Genomic DNA, 19,543 nt, shown 5'->3' with positions numbered 1-19,543 from the left:
CTAATACAATGTAAGTGGTTGTAAATACAATGTAAATGGTATGTAAAAAGTTGTCCCTATACAGCAAATTCAAGTTTTGTTTTCTGGAACGTCTGGAAATTTTTTTTTTTTTTTAATTTTTGATCTGTGATTGGTTGACTCTGCAGATATGGAGCCTGTAGTTAAGGAGGGCTGACTGGACTGCCTTTTGGAAACAAAAAGGTACAAACTGTGTGAAGCATGACAGTCTCCCTCACTGTCCCTCCTCCCGCTCCCCGAGAGTTACCCATTATTAACAGGTGTGTATTCTTCCAGAATGTTTTTTATATACACACACAGTCACAGAGCATTTTTTTAATAATAAGGTGATAGCATTATGCATTTGCCTTTAATTTATTCTTTGAAGGTCACATTAATCAAAATTCAAAAGCTGCGAAAGTGTTTAGTTCCCCACTCCAGGTATAGGTGGTACTCCAGGTTTGTTTCCTTGCAGAGATGGCTTCAGCATGGATGTATTCCTACCTGCTCTCTCTTATTTTTCCACACATAGTATCATAATTTACACTCTGCACCTTGCTCTTCTCATACGTATCTTGCATTGGGTGATGTGACTACCTTGGGCATTGCGCTAGCTTTCTCCCTGGCGAAAGTATGAACCTTCTTAGGAGAATCTAGTGTGATGAGGAGGCACACCTGGAGTGGGGTCTAGTTCTGTGTGACATCCTGGCCAAGTGACCTGATGTCCCAAGGGCTTGAGGTCAGGTCAGCAACACTTGCCCTTTTAGCTCTTCATGGCTTCGCTGAAACCTTGACGGCTTATTGGCCTGAGTATCTGGTTAAACCTGTGTATCCTCTCTGGTAAATCTTGATACGCTTCCTTTTCAGTTCCCTTCTGAGTCTTGCCTGCTGGGGAAGTTCCTCATTGCTGAGAGTAGCAGTTAAAAAAGCTGTCAGACACGTGGCTGGGCTCCTGCTTCTGCACAGGCAGGCTGAGTAACAACTTGGTGGTGTGGATCCAGGTAGAAACTGGCCAGCGTTCTGAATCTGCCTTGCAGCCTGCTGGGATGCTCAGTTTAGACAACATATAAAGTTTCCTGGATACAGGACAAACCCAGGCCTATGGACAGAGCAGGAAGGTTAAAGTGTGTGGTACTTTGAGCAGTGACGAGGGCGTAACCAGGGAGCTGACGTGTTTGCTTCAATGCCAAGAATTCCAGGACAATTTGTTATTCAACCAAAGCCTGTGTAGTTGCTACAAAAAAGAAGCCTGGGGACATATCTTTTCCTTGTTTTTGTCTTCCTGCATATCCATTCTGTTCTCTAGTGCTATGGTAAAGATTGCTGACATCAAAAACAATGTCTGATGCTGTTTGCTATTCTCTTTCTTGCAAGAGAATAAGAGGCAGGGCTCTGGTCAAAACATGGCTCTTATGTGCTGAAAGTATCAGCTTCTTGAAAGGGCTTGACAAATGCTAACATACTCCAAGAAACCATGGTTGGAAGGGCTTAGGAAAATCCTAAATTTTATCAGGAATTATTTTGCCAGATTAAGCCTAGCCTGAGGGCATCAATTACCTTCTTTCTTTTTCTTAAAATTTTATTAAATGAGAAATAAAAACTGACCTGTCTGATGTGCCAAAACCCAAGTAGTTATGGGACTAGTATCCCAGAACCTCATAGGCAGGTGTGTGAACGGGTTAAGAATTGTTCATCAGCTTGTTTCAGCACTGGTAGTATTCTGGAGAAGGAAATGGCATCCCACTCCAGTATTTTTGCCTGGAGAATTCGTGGACAGAGGAGCCTGGCAGGCTACAGTCTATGGGGTCCAAGAGTCGGACACAGCTAAGTGACTAAGCACACACACACTGTTCTCAGGGCTTCTTTCAGGAGCCAAGGTGGGTGTTTTTCAGTGGGTCAAATATATAGTCAGTGGTTATAAATTGTTATTTGAAAAGCATTTTGGGGCAGCATTATCAAGTTTTGCTGGTAAGGAGCGATGAAGAGCCTGAGTCTGACCTGACACTGACAAACTCCACTCACAGTGTTCCAGTGTACTCTCTTACTTACTCTTTGAATTTGCTCTATGCAAAAATCTCACCTGGGTTTTGCAGTGTTTTTAAAATTGGGATTTATTGTTAATTATATACAGTTCAGAAAATACCTGGTAATGGCAGAAGAAAAAAATCCGTGGTCCCATCACCCATGTTCAACACTGGTGTTTCTATGTATAATCTTCTCTTACAAAAATTTTTTTCTACATTGTAGTGGTTTTCTGTTTATATGTATTTTTTGTATTCTGATTTTTTTTTCAGTGTAGCTCAAATATTTTTCCTGTATTACTGCATACTCTATAAATACCAATCGTAATAGCAGCATGCTGTTCCATTGTCTTGAGTTTACTTCTCCCCATTGAAAATGTTTGTTTTGCAAAAGATTTTTCTAGGCTATTTATAAGACAGATTTCTCTGTCCCCCTAATGTATTATATCTGTCTCTAAAATTTAAATGGCTGTTTCAAACCACTTAGTCTTTGTAATTAAAATGTTCAAAGGAAATATAAGTCTCTCCCAAAAGCATAGTTAATGACATCATTCTGGCACACACGTTTGCAAATTGGAAAGCTCCTTTTGGCTGACATGTCCATGTTACTGGCCCTGGTGCCAGTGAAAAAGTTTATTGGCCCTTAGCAAAGCCTTTCTCAAGAGAATTCTAGTTATGCTATTTTAAAGTTTTGGAACTCTGTGTCTTAAGACAGATTTACCCAGTAGATTGTCTCAAAGCTGTTGAGATTTGTCTTAGGACCGCCTTTGTCTTTCTTAACTAGCTGGGCTATGAGGTGTCTTTTAGGAAGAGTAGAGGCAGGGAATATAATCTCTCTGCTGGCACAGGCACACTGGGTGACCTTTAAAAAGGCATTCTGCTTTTCTGGACCTCAGTTTCCACATTACTTCAGTTTCCATATCGTCAAAGACGAGATTGAATTAGAAAAATAAGGTTCTTCCCAGCTTGAATATTTTCAGATTTTTTTCCTAGGCAATTTGTTTTAATCACAATAGCCCTGCTTTCACATTTATATTTTTCTATAGTCAGCTGCTCAGTCACTGCAAGAGGGCTCTTCTAGCAAGCTCCCTGCCCCTAGATTTCATTTGGACTTGAGTGAAGTATGTTGCAGACCAGTGCACTAACTCGTTGAGGACTTTCCAAGGGTTGTTCTGGAAGCGGAAATCTAGCCCAGATCACACCAGGGGACTAATCTCTGAATAATGTCCTCTGACACACACACATATTTTCTGATGTTTCTCTTGACCTTGGAACTGGTTAGAGACAGCACAGAATGCTCAATGAATTCTAACAGACTACAACAAGGAAGTCCCTCCCACCCTTGGCTTTTCCAAGACGTAAGCTTCTTGAATTGTTAGAGGCAGTTTAAGGATATCACCTTGCCTTGCTGCTCTTCTATTTCTCTCTGCTGCAATTCAGTTTTTATAATGTTTGTGATCAAAGGGACCTTGGATGGATTTGAGATAACTATCACAGAATTCTGGAGGAGTACAAAATTGTTTAGTGGAGTGAATCCTAGATTGGGGATTGGGAGAACAGCTTCTGGTTTTGTGGTCTTGAGCGTATCATTTGCATTTTGTGGGTCTCAATTCTCCATCTTAGAAGTTTAAAACAGTGTTTCTAGAAAGGACCTCTTCTCCGGCTCCATGAATGAGAATTTGCTCCTAGCTAGAAAATGACCAGAAAGCACTCTGGGCCGTCATAGTGACTGGCACATTGGGCACTCATTCATCCCTGTGTTGGCCAGCGTGATTCAGTGTGACCCTGCTTGAGTTGTATATTCAATATTAATTGTCAGTATGTGTCACCAGAGGCCCCTGCAGTTTACCTGAAGCTAGCAGCCTGACAGGACAGGGCCAGCAGCTACTAGTCAGCCATAAGCAAGAGAGGCAAGGAAGTTTAGTCGAGCTTGTAGAATCCCATTCTCACTGGTTTGGAGGTTGATGTCTATACTGTAGCCTCTGTGACTCTTATTTGCACATGAGCCATTTTCTCTCTTGTAATTTGTTACTACAATTATAGAAAACTAATACGTGAAGCAACATAGCAGGTAGGAGTTGGGAGGGGTTGTCAGTATCTTCCCACCTTCACTAAACAACTTTTTGTTCATTTCCCTAGCTATATCTGGTGGGCTGCCGTCTCAGGTCGCACAGAGTCGGACACAACTGAAGCGACTCAGCAGCAGCAGCAGCAGCAGCTATACTGACCACAGGGTCTTTGTGTTTTCCTCACACACAAACCAAAACACTCCTACTCAGCCCCAGGAAAATGGGTAGGAATTGGCAGGCTTGAAAGCTCAGCCACTAGAGTTGGGGAACTTTTCTTTAGGGTGGTGGTCCTCAGGCTGGCCTGGAGACCAGCAGATCAGCATCACTGGTACTACAAATGCAAATTCTCCAGCCCCCTGAATTAGACACTATGGACATGGAGCCCAGCACTGTGTTTTAACAAGCCCTGCAGAGAGCTGTGAGGTACCCCCATGGGTGAGGACCACTGTGTCAGGAGATGTCCTAGTGGACAACAGGACTCCCAACTCAATGCTCCCTATGAATCAGGAAATCTGCAGCCATTCTCTCCTGTGACCCTCAGTATCCAGGTCAAACCTAGAGCCCATGTGGACAGTAGGAACATGCCTCCCCTCTGAGCTCCCTGGAGAGTCACATTTGTGCAGCCTGTTCATGTTACCCAGGAGAGCTGCTGAGTTTGAGTGTTTATCTCCTTAGCCAAGGCTCCATTACCAGAAGATGGAAGAATGCTTTTCCATATGTCCTTCCAACAAGTCATAAGACAGATGAGGAAAACTGAGGCTCTGAGTTTAAGTTACTATCCCAAAGTCACACTGCTGGTAAGTGGCAGAGTCAGAATTTGACCCAGGTCTGTGCCCTCAAGTGCCTTTTGCACCACACCAGTTACATCCCATGAGAGGATGGATGGACAATTTCAGGAGCTCCTGGAGGACAGGGCCTAGCTCTTTTGGGAGCCGAGTGACACTTGATCAAGAGCCCCATGGGTGAAGAAGAGATTGTTTCTATCACCCACCATGGCCAGCAACTGAGGACTTTGGAGCAAGCTTGTGGGCTGGAGCCCTCATTGAACTCTTGATGTTGCTTGTGGGAACCTCCTGCTACGCTTCCCAGAGACTGGGAGCAGGCGGGGTTCTCTCTCCTCAGTTTCACCCAGCAGGCTTCTCAGACCAAGCTGGATGCTTGCGTTCCTGTCCGGGATGCGGCAGCTGCCGGTCAATTAAGTCACAAGCCTCAGCAGACCTGAATGATAGCCAGAGTGGTCGAAGTGCCAAGTGAGTGCAGCCTGAAGGTGCTTTGTCCCAGGCCACTCATCCTTTATTTGAAACCCCCATTACCATCCCAGATGCGACCCTCTTCTTGCAGCAGTCTCTCAGAGCTTGTCACGCACCCCCTGGCTCATGTGGTAACCCAGTTCAGCAGACGGGCCTGGAGAGTTATAAATAGCTTAGGGGTAGGCCAGGAAGCCAACCGGTGCACCAGGACAGAACATGCATTCCCCGCTTTTGGAGCCATTTCCTGGGATTGTGTGCCGGGAGTGACTCTTACTGCAGGTAAACTCCGATTCCTCTCCTCTCCAGGGTCTGCACTCTGCCCTTTAGTCTTGCTTCTTTCTGTTTGTCCCCCTGCCCCCACGGGCCCTGCCTTTGGAAGGCGGTGCTTCCAAGTCTGCTTCTGGGACATTTCCTGTTCTTGGAACAGCTGCACCAGCCTGGGGTACCCTCCTGCTACATGATCCTATAGGGAGGTATCCAGTGGCCATGGGCAGTTTTCAGATGACCTTGTTCCTCTGACGTCATTAGATGGCTATTTTTGGCTTTGCTGTTTGTGCTGGAGAGAAGTTGGGCTGGGATGGGCGAGAGGGAGAAAGCATGAAAGAGGGTTCGGTCTTGGTTTCTCATCGTCCCAGGGCCCTACCAAAATAGGAGCATTTATATTTCAACGTTCACAGAGCACCTACTGAATGTCAGGCCCCGCAGCTACCAAGTTGTGACATAATCTAAATATTCTTCACTCGCCCACAAATTCACTGTTCAGCAGGCGTTTACTTGGTGGTGTGGAACAGTGACGATGAGTGAGGGCTCCGAGCCTGATGGCTTGGGTTTGAATTCTAGTCCCAGTGGAATCCCACATCTGAAACCTTGGGCAAGTTACTCCTCTCTCTGACTCAGTTTCCTCTTGGAAACAGGACTGATAATAGTATCTACCTCATAACGTTACCATGAAGATAGAGGAGTTCACATCTGCGTCTGGCACAGGGTAAATGCACAATAAATATTAGGGGCTATTATTATTAATGACAGAAGCACCACTGTTTGTACTGAGTCCTTGGGATATAAGGTTGACTGACATGGTCCTGATCTGTTCTGAGCTGGCACCTGATCCCTAGAGCCCCAGGTACTAGGGCAGTGCATGCAGCCAATACAAGTCAGAAGAGAATACCTGCCGTGAGTACTGCGAGACCCTAGCTTGTGGAAGCATTCCAGGGAAACAGGTGAAGTTCTTGCCCTGGGAGAGCCTCAGAGCAGTGGTTTTTAACTCTGACAGCACATGGGAATCCTCTAGGCAGGTTTGAAAAATAAGACTGAGCCCCTCCTCCAAATGTGCTGCTTCAGTGGTTTGAGCTCAAGAGGGGCTCAGACTTTAGAAGTCATGAAAGTTCTCCAGACTTTCCCACGCGCATCAGGGTTGAGAATACAGCCCAGGCTAGAAGGTTGTGTGTCCTGGGAATACCCTGCTGACCACCTCAGGACTGCCTCAAAGGTGGCCTCTGACTCGTGGGTTCTCAAATTTCAGGAGTGCATGAACGCCCCCTGAAATGCTGGTTATAAAGACAGATTCCTGGGGCCCCATTTGAAGGAGGCTTCATTTTAAACAAACTCTAGGGCCTAGGCACCGAGAAAGCCTGCCGCAGCCATACCTTTAGCTGAGAAGTCACTTGTCCTCAGTCCCCAAAACTGTACCTCTGAGACCCCACGGTGTTTCATATCTCATGTGTAGCTCTAACCATTTTCTGTGTTGAGTTGTAGAAATGTGTATATTGATATCTTGAATTATTTATCGCCTAAGAGTTACAAATAGTCATTTCAAAAATGTCTCAAAATCCAGACAAAGCATAAAAATAATCTCTCCTCCCACACCTGCATGTATATATGTGTATATGCATACATATCCCCCCAGATATTTTCTCTACAAATATTTTTAGCAACAAAAAGAACCCACTTCATGAAGAATTTTGCAGTCTTTTTTTTTTTTCCCAAAAAATGTACTATATGGTGATTCTAGAGCTTTTCCTCACCTTCATCTCTGTGTCCCCAAAGTGACCAATTCAGTTCTTGCCACAGAGTAGGGCTTCCCTGGTGGCTCAGACGGTAAAGAATCTGCCTACAGTGCAGGAGACCTGGATTCCGTTCCTGGGTCAGGAAGATCCCCTGGAGGAGGGCATGACAACCCACTCCAGTATTCTTGCCCTGGAGTATCCTAGGACAGAGGAGCCTGGGGGGCTAAGGTCCATGGGGGTCTCAAAGAGTCTGACAGGACTGAGTGACTAACACTCACAGAGTAGAGCACTTAGTAATAATCTTGGCAATAAAACTCTACAGTTCTGGGTTGAACAATGAGTGTCATTTAAACTTTCAGAGAAATCTACGTCTAGTTGGTCACACAGAATGTCCATAGATCTCTGCTTACCCTCCTTGGAGGAAAGGACTGGGTCTGCGGTAAGGACAGCAGCCTTACCAGGACTGTCCCTGGGGCTGAGAGGTACTGCCAAAGCCCCAGGCTCAGGGACCCAAGATGGGAGAGGGCAGAAGAAAACAGCCCTTCGTTGCTCCCATATCAGGACTGGAGGGAAAGTCGTGAGGAGAGTTGGCTGCGCTCTTTGGAGTCAGAAAGGTCGTTGCTCAACTCCCTGGATTTTCCATCACAGCCGAGCAGGCAGAGGGTCAGGCCGGGAAATGTCTCCTCTGAGCCGGTCCTTTTAAAGCCTCTTGGCTAAATCTGTTTCCTCCAGGAGCCAGGGAAGCAGTGCCCAAGTGGAGTTAACCCCTCCACACCCAAGGAATTCTCCCAGGGATGGTTGAGCCTGGGAGCCCAGACTTCTGGAATGCAGAGCCTTCCAGGGCAAGAGGCCTAAGGAGCCGTGAACTCTGGCTGGAGAAACCTTCTCTCTGGCCTTGTTAAATCCAGCAGGCATAATTGCATCCTCCTGACCTTAATTCCCCTGGCGGGTTTAATTGGCCCTGGCATTGCCCCACTTCCTGTCCTGCCGCTGTAGAGGCGGGGGTGGGGGTTGGGGGTGCATGGCTGCACAGCTGGTGCAGGGTGGGAAAGCCCCTTCTTAAGGGTGGGCAGGGGCTCTGGCAGCCCCCAGGCAGGTGGAGGAGGTTTCCCCGTGCCCCAGCCCTGTGCCTCCCAGGGAGCAGCTGGCCAAGCTGAGCTCAGCCCCGGCGGGTGGATGGGCGAGCAAGCTGCAGGCAACCCTGTGGATCCAGAAGAGGCCAGGCTCTCGTCTCAGTAGGAGTGAGTATGGAGAACCCTCCAGGGACAGATAAGCCTCCACCTGGGGTGTCCACATGATGGAGACCCCATAGGGCGGCAGGCACTGGGCCAACCACTCTACATCCACGTGCTTGCTAAATGCTCCCAGCTGTCCCTGGGAGAGAAGCAATGGGACAGAGTAGTTATGAGCTGGGCGTTGTGTTAGCTGGTTCAAACCCAACCCTGTGACTTAGCCCTGTGACCCAGTTTTCCTGTCACATCTGTGAAATGGGGATGAAACAGCTGATGTTTATATGGCACTTAAGTACCCACGCGCTGTTCTAATGCTTTATGTACATACTTCCCCTGTGATGAAGGGGCTCGTCCTATAAATGAAAGACAAGAGAAGGCATTTGCCTGAGATTTACAGTCATTAATCTGAGAGTGTCACTGCCCAACCTCCTCAGCCACTGCTCGGCAGGACTGTGGTAAGGATGGAATGAGGACGGGGCCTGGCCCACTTGGTAAGAGTTATTATTTGGGAATCGTAACAGTAACAAATGTAGCAATGAAAGCCCCTTATGTTGTCCCAGCCTGGATTTTGGTCTCAAAAGGTGGCTGTAGATCTGAATCTGGGTGATTTGAAGTTCTTCGATAGCTGTGTGACTAGGGATAAACCTCTTACCCTCTCTCAGCATCAGTTTCCGCATCGTTAAGAGAGTCTAGCACTTGGCACCTGGAGTCCCTTGTGAAGATCCAACAGACTGAGCAAAGCCCCTGGCAGAGCCCCTAGTGGCCCTTCACAGGCACTCACTCACTAAACGGTCAGTACTGATAACCACGACCATAACGAGAAGACATCAGCAAGGGCCATTATGATAGAGTAATCCCACGAACGTGGTCCAGAGCCTGGACCCGGTTACTCATCAGGCACCGGTTGGCAAGTGCACTTTGTGCCAGGGACATGTGTGAGCATCATGCAGCCCCTGCCCTCGAGGGGCTCGGACAGTGTCGGTGGTGGGATCAGCCCAGAACGGGAAGGAACCAGAGGAGGGAGTCCAGCACTTCGAGCTAAACCAGAACATGCTGTGGGGACAACCAAACAGAGGGCCAGGGGTCCGTATTATGGGCACAGACAAGAAGATTTCAACCTTCAGAATGTTAGGAGGCCCATAAAACCAGTACCCGGCAGGGAACCAGGGTGAGACACAGTCTGGGAAGTTTTAGGCAAGAAAGAGAACTCTGAGCCATAAAGAAGCACATTTCTGGCCCAGCTCCCTTCCCTGAAGAGTGACTTTTGGCAAGTTACTCTTTGGATTCTGCCGTCTTCACCTAGAAGACAGGTTGAGATCCTTCACAGAGTTATTATCAAGGTGATGTTTTAAGACAGTAAGGATAAAGCTAATAGGAGGCACTCAGAAAATGGGAGTTCCCATCTTTTCAGGGAGCCTGGGTTCAGATCCCAGCTCGGCCCCTTCCAAGCCCAATGGCTCTGGGTCAGCTGCTTAACTTCTCTGTGCTTCAGTTCCACCATCTGTAATGGTACCTACCTCACTGAAGATTCCAAAGATCTGGTTCCGAAGATCACACAGGAGCACTTGGAACAAGGGCCAACACACGTGGTGAGTACTGTATAGCTGCTAGTATTTTTGCTTCCTAGAAGAGGCAGGCTGTCAGCTAGGAAGGAGAGAAATGGAATAGGGGAGGCCAGGTCAGAAGAGGAGGACAGACTGAATAAAAGGCAGCAAGCTGGGGAAGGGGCTCCAACTCTGGCGTTTGCTAGCCTTGGACTGACAACCCCGACACTTTCTCACCTAAGAAAACATCATTCATTTTGAATAGTAATCCGTTCACATAATTTTAGGTTCAAATAAAAAAGTAGAAGAGTATGCAGTGACATCTTTCTCCCACCTCTGGCTCCCAGTTTCTTAGCCTGTCAAAGAAAACTTCATGCTTGTAAAGGGAAATTGTATATATTAGATATATTGCTGCTGCTGCTAAGTCACGTCAGTCGTGTCCAACTCTGTGCGACCCCAGAGACGGCAGCCCACCAGGCTCCCCCGTCCCTGGGATTCTCCAGGCAAGGACACTGGAGTGGTTTGCCATTTCCTTCTCCAATGCATGAAAGTGAAAAGTGAAAGTGAAGTCGCTCAGTCGTGTCCAACTCTTCACGACCCCATGGACGGCAGCCCACCAGGCTCCTCCATCCATGGGATTTTCCAGGCAAGAGCGCTGGAGTGGGGTGCCGTCGCCTTCTCTGATTAGATATGTTATGTTCACTATTATAAATGTTACCCCCTTTTGCACAAATGATAGCACCTTCTACACGCCGTTCTGCACGTTGCTTTTCGTCCCCCCATTTTGTAGGTTGCTTCTTGTCAGTTCACTCACAGCTTCTTCCATCTTTTTTACAGCTACACAATTTCCTACTGTTCAGATGTGCTGTATTCTCAAGCCATTTCCCCCTTCCCTGTCTCCATGGAGGGCAAGAGTTGCTTCCTCTATTTGATCATTGGAGGAGCTGGGCCCTGCAGTGGGGTTGGAATGACTGGATGGGTCACCACAGTCAGGACCTGAACCCAGTCCTGAATCCACTCCATAACTATTTCCAACGCACTCAGCTTGGGGCTAGTACTCAAGGTGGCCTGCAGAGAAGCTCTGGGCACAACACCTGGGTGATGGAAGGCCCTTTGGATCATACCTCTCCCCATCCCATCTCTGCTTGAACACCTTGGGCTGGTGGTCCCTGGGTCACCACTGTGGAGGAGGATCCTTGGAAAAGACTCTCCACCAGTCAGCCCCCCCCACTTTCCAGTGGGCCATGCATCAGCTCAGGGGAGCAAAAACACTGACCATCTCTCACAGCTGTTTGGGACAGCATCCATCTCCCCAAGAGCCCAGGAAAAAGACATTTCAAAAGAAACGGCTTTCAGGCCCATAGGCAAGTTGAGCAAGCGCCCCCGAGACCTTTTCTTACTCAAAGATGCTCCACGCTGGTCTGGAGGCCAGGTGCAAGGCTTGTGGACACAGAGCTGGGTGCTGGGGTCAGGGTGACTATGCCTGGGCCTGTGTGGTTCAAACCAGGCTCTGGGGAACCCCAAGAGATGTTGGCAGAGCCGGAGCCTGGCCTGAGCATAGTCTTGCCCTTCAGCCCTGTCTGAGAGCTTCCTCATCTATCTTGTTCCAAGTCAGAGATACCAGGCAAGGTCTGGGAGAAGGCTGCTCCCCCGGGGCCCCAGGTGCCCCCTCCTGTTTTCTCTTCCTGCTTGTTCCAACACTACTCTCCCCTCGGTTGGTCCACAGGAAGAATGCCGTGTCCTCTGAATGGGGGCCAAGAGTGACAGGTGGTGGCAGTCAGAGTTGCATGGCCCCTGGTGTAAGAGATCCTCTCCCCCGTCCCCGCCTCCTCTGCCTGCACCCCTGCCTCCGCCTCTGCCCACCAGGCGCCGGCCTTACAACTGCCCAGGACGGCTCCCGGGCAGCCGCTGTGAGACAGACAGACACCAGGTTGCCCCTCTCCGCTCCAGGTGCCTCTGTCCCCTCTGCCGGCTAGCCCCCGCCTCCTCTCAGCCAGACAGGAGGAGGCATCCAGCAGCCCGACACACCTTTCTCTTCTTTCTGCAGCTGGAAAGACTCGAGTTAGACAAGCAGAAGCACACGCCTCCCTACCTCATGGCGACGGAAAACGGAGCAGTGGAGCTGGAAATCCCAAGCTCATCAACAGGTGCCAAGTGGGGGCCGGAGGTGGAGGGAGGAGCTTGGGAAGGGGTGTTTGAATCCAGAGCTGGGCCGGTGCTCTGGATTTGAAGTGGGAGTTCTGTGCCCAAGGCTTCTTTGTGTGGCACGTGGAGGACCCAAAAATCAGAATTGTCTCTGGATAGGGTAGGACTGGGTCAAGGGCCCACGGGAAGCCTTCCCCAGAGAGACCGGGAGAATGTGAAGTCCCCGTGGATGAGGCCTGAACACTCAGAGCAAGGGTTGGGGGGTGGGCTCAAGGCCCACCAGGGGCCCAGAGCCCTGCACCCAGGGCCTCTGAGGCCCGGACAGCCCATATTGGGAGCCCACGGAATGGCCCCAGAAGTTCAGCGGGACAAGTGCTTGTAAACTGTGGCCTGGGTAGGAACCTGGGCCCAGAACCGGTCCCTGGCCAGCCTGGCTGGGGAAGGAAGGGTAGGAGGGTGGATCCTGACTGGTGTTTCACCTTCTTTGCAGACACAGCACCAAAGGCTGCAGCAGGTGAAGGACCCCCAGCTGCAGAGAAAGACCCTGGGCCCCTAGATCCACAGAAGGATCCTGGGCCCCCAGATCCAGAGAAGGATGCTGGTCCCCCAAACCCAGAGAAAGAACTTGAGTCCCCAGACCCAAAGAAAGAACCTGATCCCGACTCGACGAAAGATACTGAAGCCCCGGCCCCAGAGAAAGGGGACGGGGCCTCAGCCCAACCCTCAGCCAGCAGCCAGGGCCCTGAGGGAGAAGGAGGCCTGCAGGGAGAGCCTGCGGAGGGCTCGGCTGGGCAGCCGGCAGCCCTGCCCCAGGAGACAGCGACAGCCGAGGCCAGCGTCAAAAAGCCCGAGGCTGAGCAGGGGACCCCCGGCAGCCAGGACCCTGGAGAAGCCAAGGAGCAAAAGAAGGTAGCAGAGGGCCAAGCGCCGAGCAAGAAGGGCTCACCCGCCTTTCTGCACAGCCCCAGCTGCCCCGCCGCCATCTCGAGGTGAACGGCCCTGCCTGGGAGCGGGGAGGGGTCTGCGTTACTGTCTGTCTTGGGCACTCACCACGTGCAGTGCTGGCTTGGGCAGTTCCAATGTTCAGCTCCCTCTGTCCTAGGCATTGGCCTGACCGCCTGGTCTTCCTGCAGAGATCAGAACTCTGTGATAGTTCACAGAAGCCTGGAGTGTCAGGCAGCAGAGGACCTCAAAGACCCCTTCTCCAGGCATCTGGAGTCCAGAGTCCCCCTTACCCCATGGACTTGGATCTCACCAAGGGCAGGACTGAGATGTCAGGAGGAAAAGAAAACTCATCTTCTTAATACAGTTATTGGTATAATCTGAAAATATGACTAATAATCAGGCTGATAGATCATTACTAATACTCTTGAAGTGAAAAGTGAAGTGAAAGTGAAAGTCACTCAGTTGTGTCTGACTCTGCAGCCCCATGGACTATACAACCCATGGAATTCCCCAGGCCAGAACACTGGAGTGGGTAGCCTTTCCCTTCTCCATGGGATCTTTCCAACCCAGGGATTGAACCCTGGTCTCCTGCATTGCAGACAGATTCTTACCACCTGAGCCACAAGGGAAGCCCAAGAATACTGCAGTGGGTAGCCTTTCCCTTCTCCATGGGACCTTCCCAACCCAGGAATCGAACCGGGGTGTCCTGTACTGCAGACGGATTCTTTACCAACTGAGCTATCAGGGAAGCCCACTATACTCTTAGAACTATAATACAGCACCAGTCTCAAGGTGCAATTCGTTAGCTTTACCTGAATGCCAATGATATAAGTGAGGTTATTAATGATATATTTATTGTAAACCACAATAATAACACTTACCATACCAGTTTAAACTATGTGGTAATATAAATTAGTATCATTAATACATTATCAATTGTATCACCACAATTTTATGAATCAAGAGCTACATAACCTCCCTAATTGTCACTACCTAATGATTAACCAAATCAGCAATCCTATTAACAGTTGTTAATGATCTCTTAGTGCATTGATACTCAAAATAGCAACACAGACATGGGAATTCTCTGGTGGTCCAGTGGTTAGGGCTCTGCACTTCCACTGCAGGGGGCATGGGTTGGTTGTTGGTCGAGGAACTAAGATCCTGTATGTCGCATGGCATAGCTGGGAAGAAACAACCACCACCACCACAGACATTTACGGTGTTATTAAAATCCCCGGATTTTATATGAAGTGAATTTGGATTCACCATCCCACGTGTTTGGGTGGGGGCAAGGCTGTATCAGCTCTAGATTGCAGACTAGGTTTTGGGAGGCCTGCCGGTGTGGGGGGAGCTGTGGCTGCTGAAGGTGTCACCCATCTGTGTTCTCACGTTTCAGCCTTGAGAAGCCACTGGCCGAGAAGCCCCTAGATGAGACATTAGAGCTTATCTTTGAAGGGGTGCCTGTGACCCCTGGCCCCACAGAAACTGAGCCAGCCAAGGTAGCAGAAGGAGAGAAGAACCTCCCGGGAGGCAGCCAGAAGGAAGGAGAAGAGAAGGCTGCAGGCCACGCTGGCCAGGATGGGGTGCAAGGGGACACCTCGAGGGGGATCGAATTCCAGGCCGTTCCCTCGGAGAGATCGGAGGTGGGGCAGGCCCTCAGTCCCACAGCCAAGGAGGAGGACTGCTTCCAGATTTTGGGTAGGCCGGGGCTGTCCTGGAGCCCAGGGAGGAGGGAAGGGGCTCTCCGTGTCTCCCCCGTCTCCTCGCTTAGAGCACTAAACCCTTCTGAGCCACCTCACCCCGGGTGATTCATCAAAGTGTCATCCAACCCCAGGAAGTCTGAGTTCCTAGTCCCCTTCAAGAGATGGGGAAATGGGGACTCAGGAAAGGGAGCACCCCAAATCCACAGCTAGAGCAGGATATGAACCTGACTCTAGAGCTCTCTTGTTTACTTTCTTCTACGTTGGCTAAAATGGAGTAAAAAAAAAAAAAATCAGACATGTTGGAGCACCACCAGTTCTCTGGACGGTGGGGTTTGAAGTTACTCTATAAAAGGGCTCAAATGCCCTTTTAAACTGCATCCTGGACGGGTAGGGAGGGTCATGGGAGCCACAGAGGGTTGTGAACTGAGGAGCACAGGTGTGTGTGTGGAGGGGGGAGGGAGGCGGTGACCAAGGAAGCTGGGCACATGAGATGGGCAGGACCGGAGTGGCCTCAAGTGCTGATGCTTTATTCAGCGAGCAGAAGGGAGCCATTGAGCATGAGCAAGCTTGGCCCGTAGGTGAATAGGGAAAGGGCCCGGGCAAGGGTGCAGCAGGCCTGGGGGGCGGGGTGAGATGGGGTCAGGAGAGCCCAGAGTGTCCTGACAACCCCCCTCCTCCAGGCCGAGGTGCCCTGGGAGACCTGCCAGTCTGCCTGGTGAGCGGCATAGTGCCACCCAGACAGGGTGGGAGGGCCTGGCGGCTGGGCGGCAGCCAGGAGCCCTGCCTCCTCCCCTTAGCAGCGGCACAGACCTCCAGGGCCCACTCAGCCCAGCAATCACATCCTCGAGGGACGGACCTGAACAACGTCCAAGGGCCGTCTGATTTACCACCAGCCGGCTTCCCCTGCGGCCTCTTGCTATTTATAAAGAGGTTTCCATTCCCGGTGACTCAGCCTGTCGGCGTCCAGGGCCTGCTGTTCCCCGTGTTGTCACTAGGTGGCAGCAAGTCTCTACCAAATAGCTCCATCCCCGGCTCCTCCCCGCCCACCCCTGCCCCTGGGCCAGGGCCGGGGGATACCCATTCCACAGGTAGTGAGAGCTTGTGGTGTTATTAGAGGGGGTGGTAGGCAGGTCCTATCCTCGACTCCTTCAGACACAGTAACGCCTATCTGGCATGGCGCTCCACCATTATAGTTGAAAGTGAAAGTAGCTCAGTCCTGCCAAACCCAACTCTCTTCAACCCTGTGGACCGTAGCCCATCAGGCTCCTCAGTCCATGGAATTCTCCAGGCCAGAATACTGGAGTGCGTTGCCATTCCCTTCTCCAAGGGATCTTTCCGACCCAGAGATTGAACCCTGGTCTCCTGCATTGCAGACAGATTCTTTGAGCCACCAGGGAGCTCACAGTTAGGAACCCCCCACCCCACCCCCGCCCCGCCCTGCTCCGCCCTTTTTTTAAATGGAAATGAAAAACTTTGGGTTGGAGTCCTCATACCTTATAATGTGGGAGGGTCTGAGGAGTCCAATCAGCCATCCCCACTGTTGTGCCTGGAGAAGCTGAGCCCCCCTCTGACAGAGGCAGAGGCCTCCCAAGGAGGGTGAGTGTTGGTGGCAGAGCTGACATTGGAAACTGGGCCCCGAGCCCCTAGCCCCTATCCTGGAGCCAACTGTCTCCCAGGTATCACTTGGTGAACGCCCCTGGATGGGGCCCAGGCCAGGCAGGAGGGCATGGTGTCAGGATGAGTCCTTAGCAGCCCCAGCACTGACCGAAATGGCTCTGCTCTGCTCCACAGATGACTGCCCACCGCCCCCAGCCCCCTTCCCCCACCGCATTGTGGAGCTGAGGCCCGGGAACATCAACAGTCAATTCAGTCTGAACTCCAAGGAGGCACTGGGCGGGTGAGAACTGGGGCCCCGAGCCCCTGGCCCATGGGCGGGAGAGCGTGAAGTCCCCAGGCCTTACATCTGCCCCATGGGAGGCCCAGACATTCCGATCAGATGTGAGCCGCAGGGTCACAACTGCTTCCATGTGGTCTCATGTGTCTGTGTGCAGGCTGTCACATGGCTGGTGTGTCAGTCACTCACACAAACACACCATTGGTCATTAGGTGTTTCCCATAGGAAGCACGTAATACCGTCCTGTCTGTCTCAGTTTGGAGTACCACACTGACCCCTTCAAGATGATCCTCTGTTTTGTTAGAAGTCCTGAAGTTCCCTCCCCCGGGGCCTGGTGCCCTCGCCTGCCTGTGAGGTGCCCATCAGGGGCTGTCCTTTGATGAGCCTACCTTTCCTGAGGCTGTGGTTTGTGCAGGTCAGCTGTGGTCTCTGCAGTAGAGCTCAGGTTTGGGGAGGGTACTGGAGCTGGCTGGGATTTCCGCATCTCACAGGGAACAGAGCACAGGCCCCCCACACTTGGCCTTGGCAACTCCCTTACTCTCAGCCTCTTCTCTCTCCAGCGGCAAGTTTGGAGCGGTCTGTACCTGCACAGAGAAGGCCACAGGCCTCAAGCTGGCCGCCAAGGTCATCAAGAAACAGACACCCAAAGACAAGGTAGTGCAGTCTGGCTGTGGGGAGGGCGAGGGGATCCTTGGAGCGGGTGCCTCTCACCTCCCGCCATCCACACATCTGCACCAGGAGCCGGGGGTGAGAAGCTTGGTGCTCCAAAGACATCACACAGATCAACAGATAGACAGGCGGACAGTCCTGCCATAGGGGCCTGATGCCCCTGACCATAAACTTCACCCCACAGTTGGTGAATTTATCTTGGGGACTTCCCCTTCAAGCCCTCTGGTTCAAGTCAGTAAGGGCTGATGAGCACAGGCTCTGGGCCAGATGCTGTGCTGTGCACTGGAGGTCCCCGAGGGAAGCCAGGTGGTCCCTGCCCCCCAAGAACAGCAAGGGAAACAGGCTTCAACACCAGTCCGGGCCTGGTTCAGAGCAGTGTTCATTCAAGGAGTGAATGAATGAATGAGGCATAGACTCATATGGAGTGAGGGAGTCGGGTATGTGAGGGGGTGATGGCAACCTAGCAGCCTGGCATGGTGAGAGCTATATAACTTATGAAAGCTAAGGCGGGAGGGTGGGGAGAGGAGTTGTCACAGTGGAGTCTCCCAACTCACCTGCAGGTCAGCAAAGGGTCTCCTGAATGAAGGCTTTGAAGAAGGAGGAGCTGTTTTCCAATGGGAAAGGCAGGGGAGAGATTTTCAGACAGAGGGGACTGTGGGTAGAAAGCCCTGAGGATCAGAAATGGCAGGTGGAAACCCTTGAGTTGAGATCAGGACCAAGGGAGCAGAGACAGAACATACAGAGGCCTGGAGCCCAGAAGGAGCAGGAGAAGCAGCTCCGGAGGAGTGCTGGGAAGTCAGAAAGATTTTCTTCGTGACTCTTTCTCTATTGCTTCCACTTAATGGGGCTTGGGTCCCAGGCCTCTATCATGGACCTGGCTCAGCGGAGATGTTCAAATGTAATGTGTAAATTAATTGGAGACAGCTATTGATTGGTTAATTATTGGGTGCTTTTTCTGTGCTGTGCACTGTGCCAGGTGCTAGGGAAATGGCATCAAACAAGTCCTAACATGCTAGAGAGACAACTAAAACCAAACTGCTAACAGACAACTAAAACCAAGCTGAAACATAAAAAGTGTGGTGTCCGGAGCCAAGACAGTGTTAAGAAGACAAGTAAAGCCAGGAAGGAACAGGGTGTGTGGAGCCGCTCAGATAGGATCAGGTGACCTTAGGCTTCTCTGAGGAAGTGGCGTGGAAGGTGAGATATTCCAAGGAATGGAATAATGGAAAATGGAACAGTTCAGGCAGTGATCCAGTGCTCTGGGGGAACAGATCTAGGGAGAGACCTGATCATTTGCCAATTTCCTTGGTGTAAATATTCCTACTGTGGTTGATTTCAAGCTACGGATGTGACCACTGGCTGGCAGACTTTCTGAAAGTGACAAATAATGGCAGCTGAAACTAGGAAGGCAGTGATGGGGGAGCTGAGAAATGATTGGATTTGTAATCTACTTTGGAGGTGGAGTCAAAGGATTTACTGATTGGTTGGATGAGGGGGTGTGAGGAAGCAAGAAGAAGAGAGAAACCCTGGAAAGCTCCTAACTTTCTGTCCTGCACACTGGGGTTAAAAATGACGGCCTTTTGCTGATGGACATGCTGCGGGCAACTCAACTTCGGGGAAAGGGTGGTATCAAGGGTTTAATTTTGGACATGAGAGATTTGAGATGCCTATTAGGCATCCAAGGGGGAGGGACTGGTGTCTGGAGTTCAAAGGAGCACTTAGGGGTGGAGATATGTATTTGGGAATCAGTCACATCTGGATGGAATTTCCAGTCATGGGACTTGAGAATGCCCTGGGAGAGAGTGTAGAGCAGGGAGGGCTGAGCGGGAAGGATGGGGCCCAGGATTCAGCCAGCAGGAGGCAAAGAACCAGCAAAGCAAAGGAAAGATGTCTCAGCAGAAATGATTGTGTGGTAAGGACACAGGCTGGAGGGTCGGGAGAGAGATGGGAGGCAAGGAGACCAGCGAGGAGGGGGAGGGCAGCGGTCCAGGCCAGGCCCACCCGAAGAGGATGGAGGGCAGGGAATCATGATGCTCAGATGGTACCCCTGATGCTCCTGGGCCCC

General features: G+C 50.8%; 1 protein-coding gene and 1 long non-coding RNA gene across 8 annotated transcripts in view; one reads left to right on the top strand and one right to left on the bottom strand.

Annotated features, from left to right (window-relative positions):
• Nucleotides 1-5,517: 5,517 nt before the first annotated feature.
• The window catches only part of MYLK2 (myosin light chain kinase 2), a 21,057-nt gene continuing 7,031 nt past the window's right edge, over nt 5,518-19,543 (top strand). For 2 of the 7 annotated variants that reach the window (XM_086332498.1, XM_086332503.1), the window contains exons 1-6: nt 11,984-12,069; nt 12,167-12,266; nt 12,755-13,253; nt 14,609-14,910; nt 16,707-16,812; nt 17,370-17,463. In XM_086332498.1, the coding sequence (XP_086188624.1) occupies nt 12,215-12,266; nt 12,755-13,253; nt 14,609-14,910; nt 16,707-16,812; nt 17,370-17,463 (1,053 nt within the window). In that variant the 5' untranslated portion in view covers nt 11,984-12,069; nt 12,167-12,214. Of the gene's footprint in view, nt 5,617-8,444; nt 8,585-9,349; nt 9,367-10,067; nt 10,165-11,983; nt 12,267-12,754; nt 13,254-14,608; nt 14,911-16,706; nt 16,813-17,369; nt 17,464-19,543 lie in introns of those variants that run through there. The other 5 variants (XM_086332500.1, XM_086332497.1, XM_086332499.1 and 2 more) reach the window with 5 other exon arrangements.
• Nucleotides 10,092-11,920, bottom strand: LOC147360434 (uncharacterized). The gene is made up of 2 exons (XR_015139152.1): nt 11,520-11,920; nt 10,092-10,219 (listed from the first exon to the last, which is right to left on the bottom strand). It is a non-coding gene; the product is annotated as an uncharacterized LOC147360434 (long non-coding RNA).

The sequence above is a fragment of the Bos grunniens genome, chromosome 13 (genome assembly GCF_055505025.1).
Source record: "Bos grunniens cultivar Pamir isolate PY7600 chromosome 13, Bosgru_T2T1.0, whole genome shotgun sequence".
Taxonomy (NCBI): Eukaryota; Metazoa; Chordata; class Mammalia; order Artiodactyla; family Bovidae; genus Bos; species Bos grunniens.
This window is presented reverse-complemented; position numbering and strand designations above follow the sequence as displayed.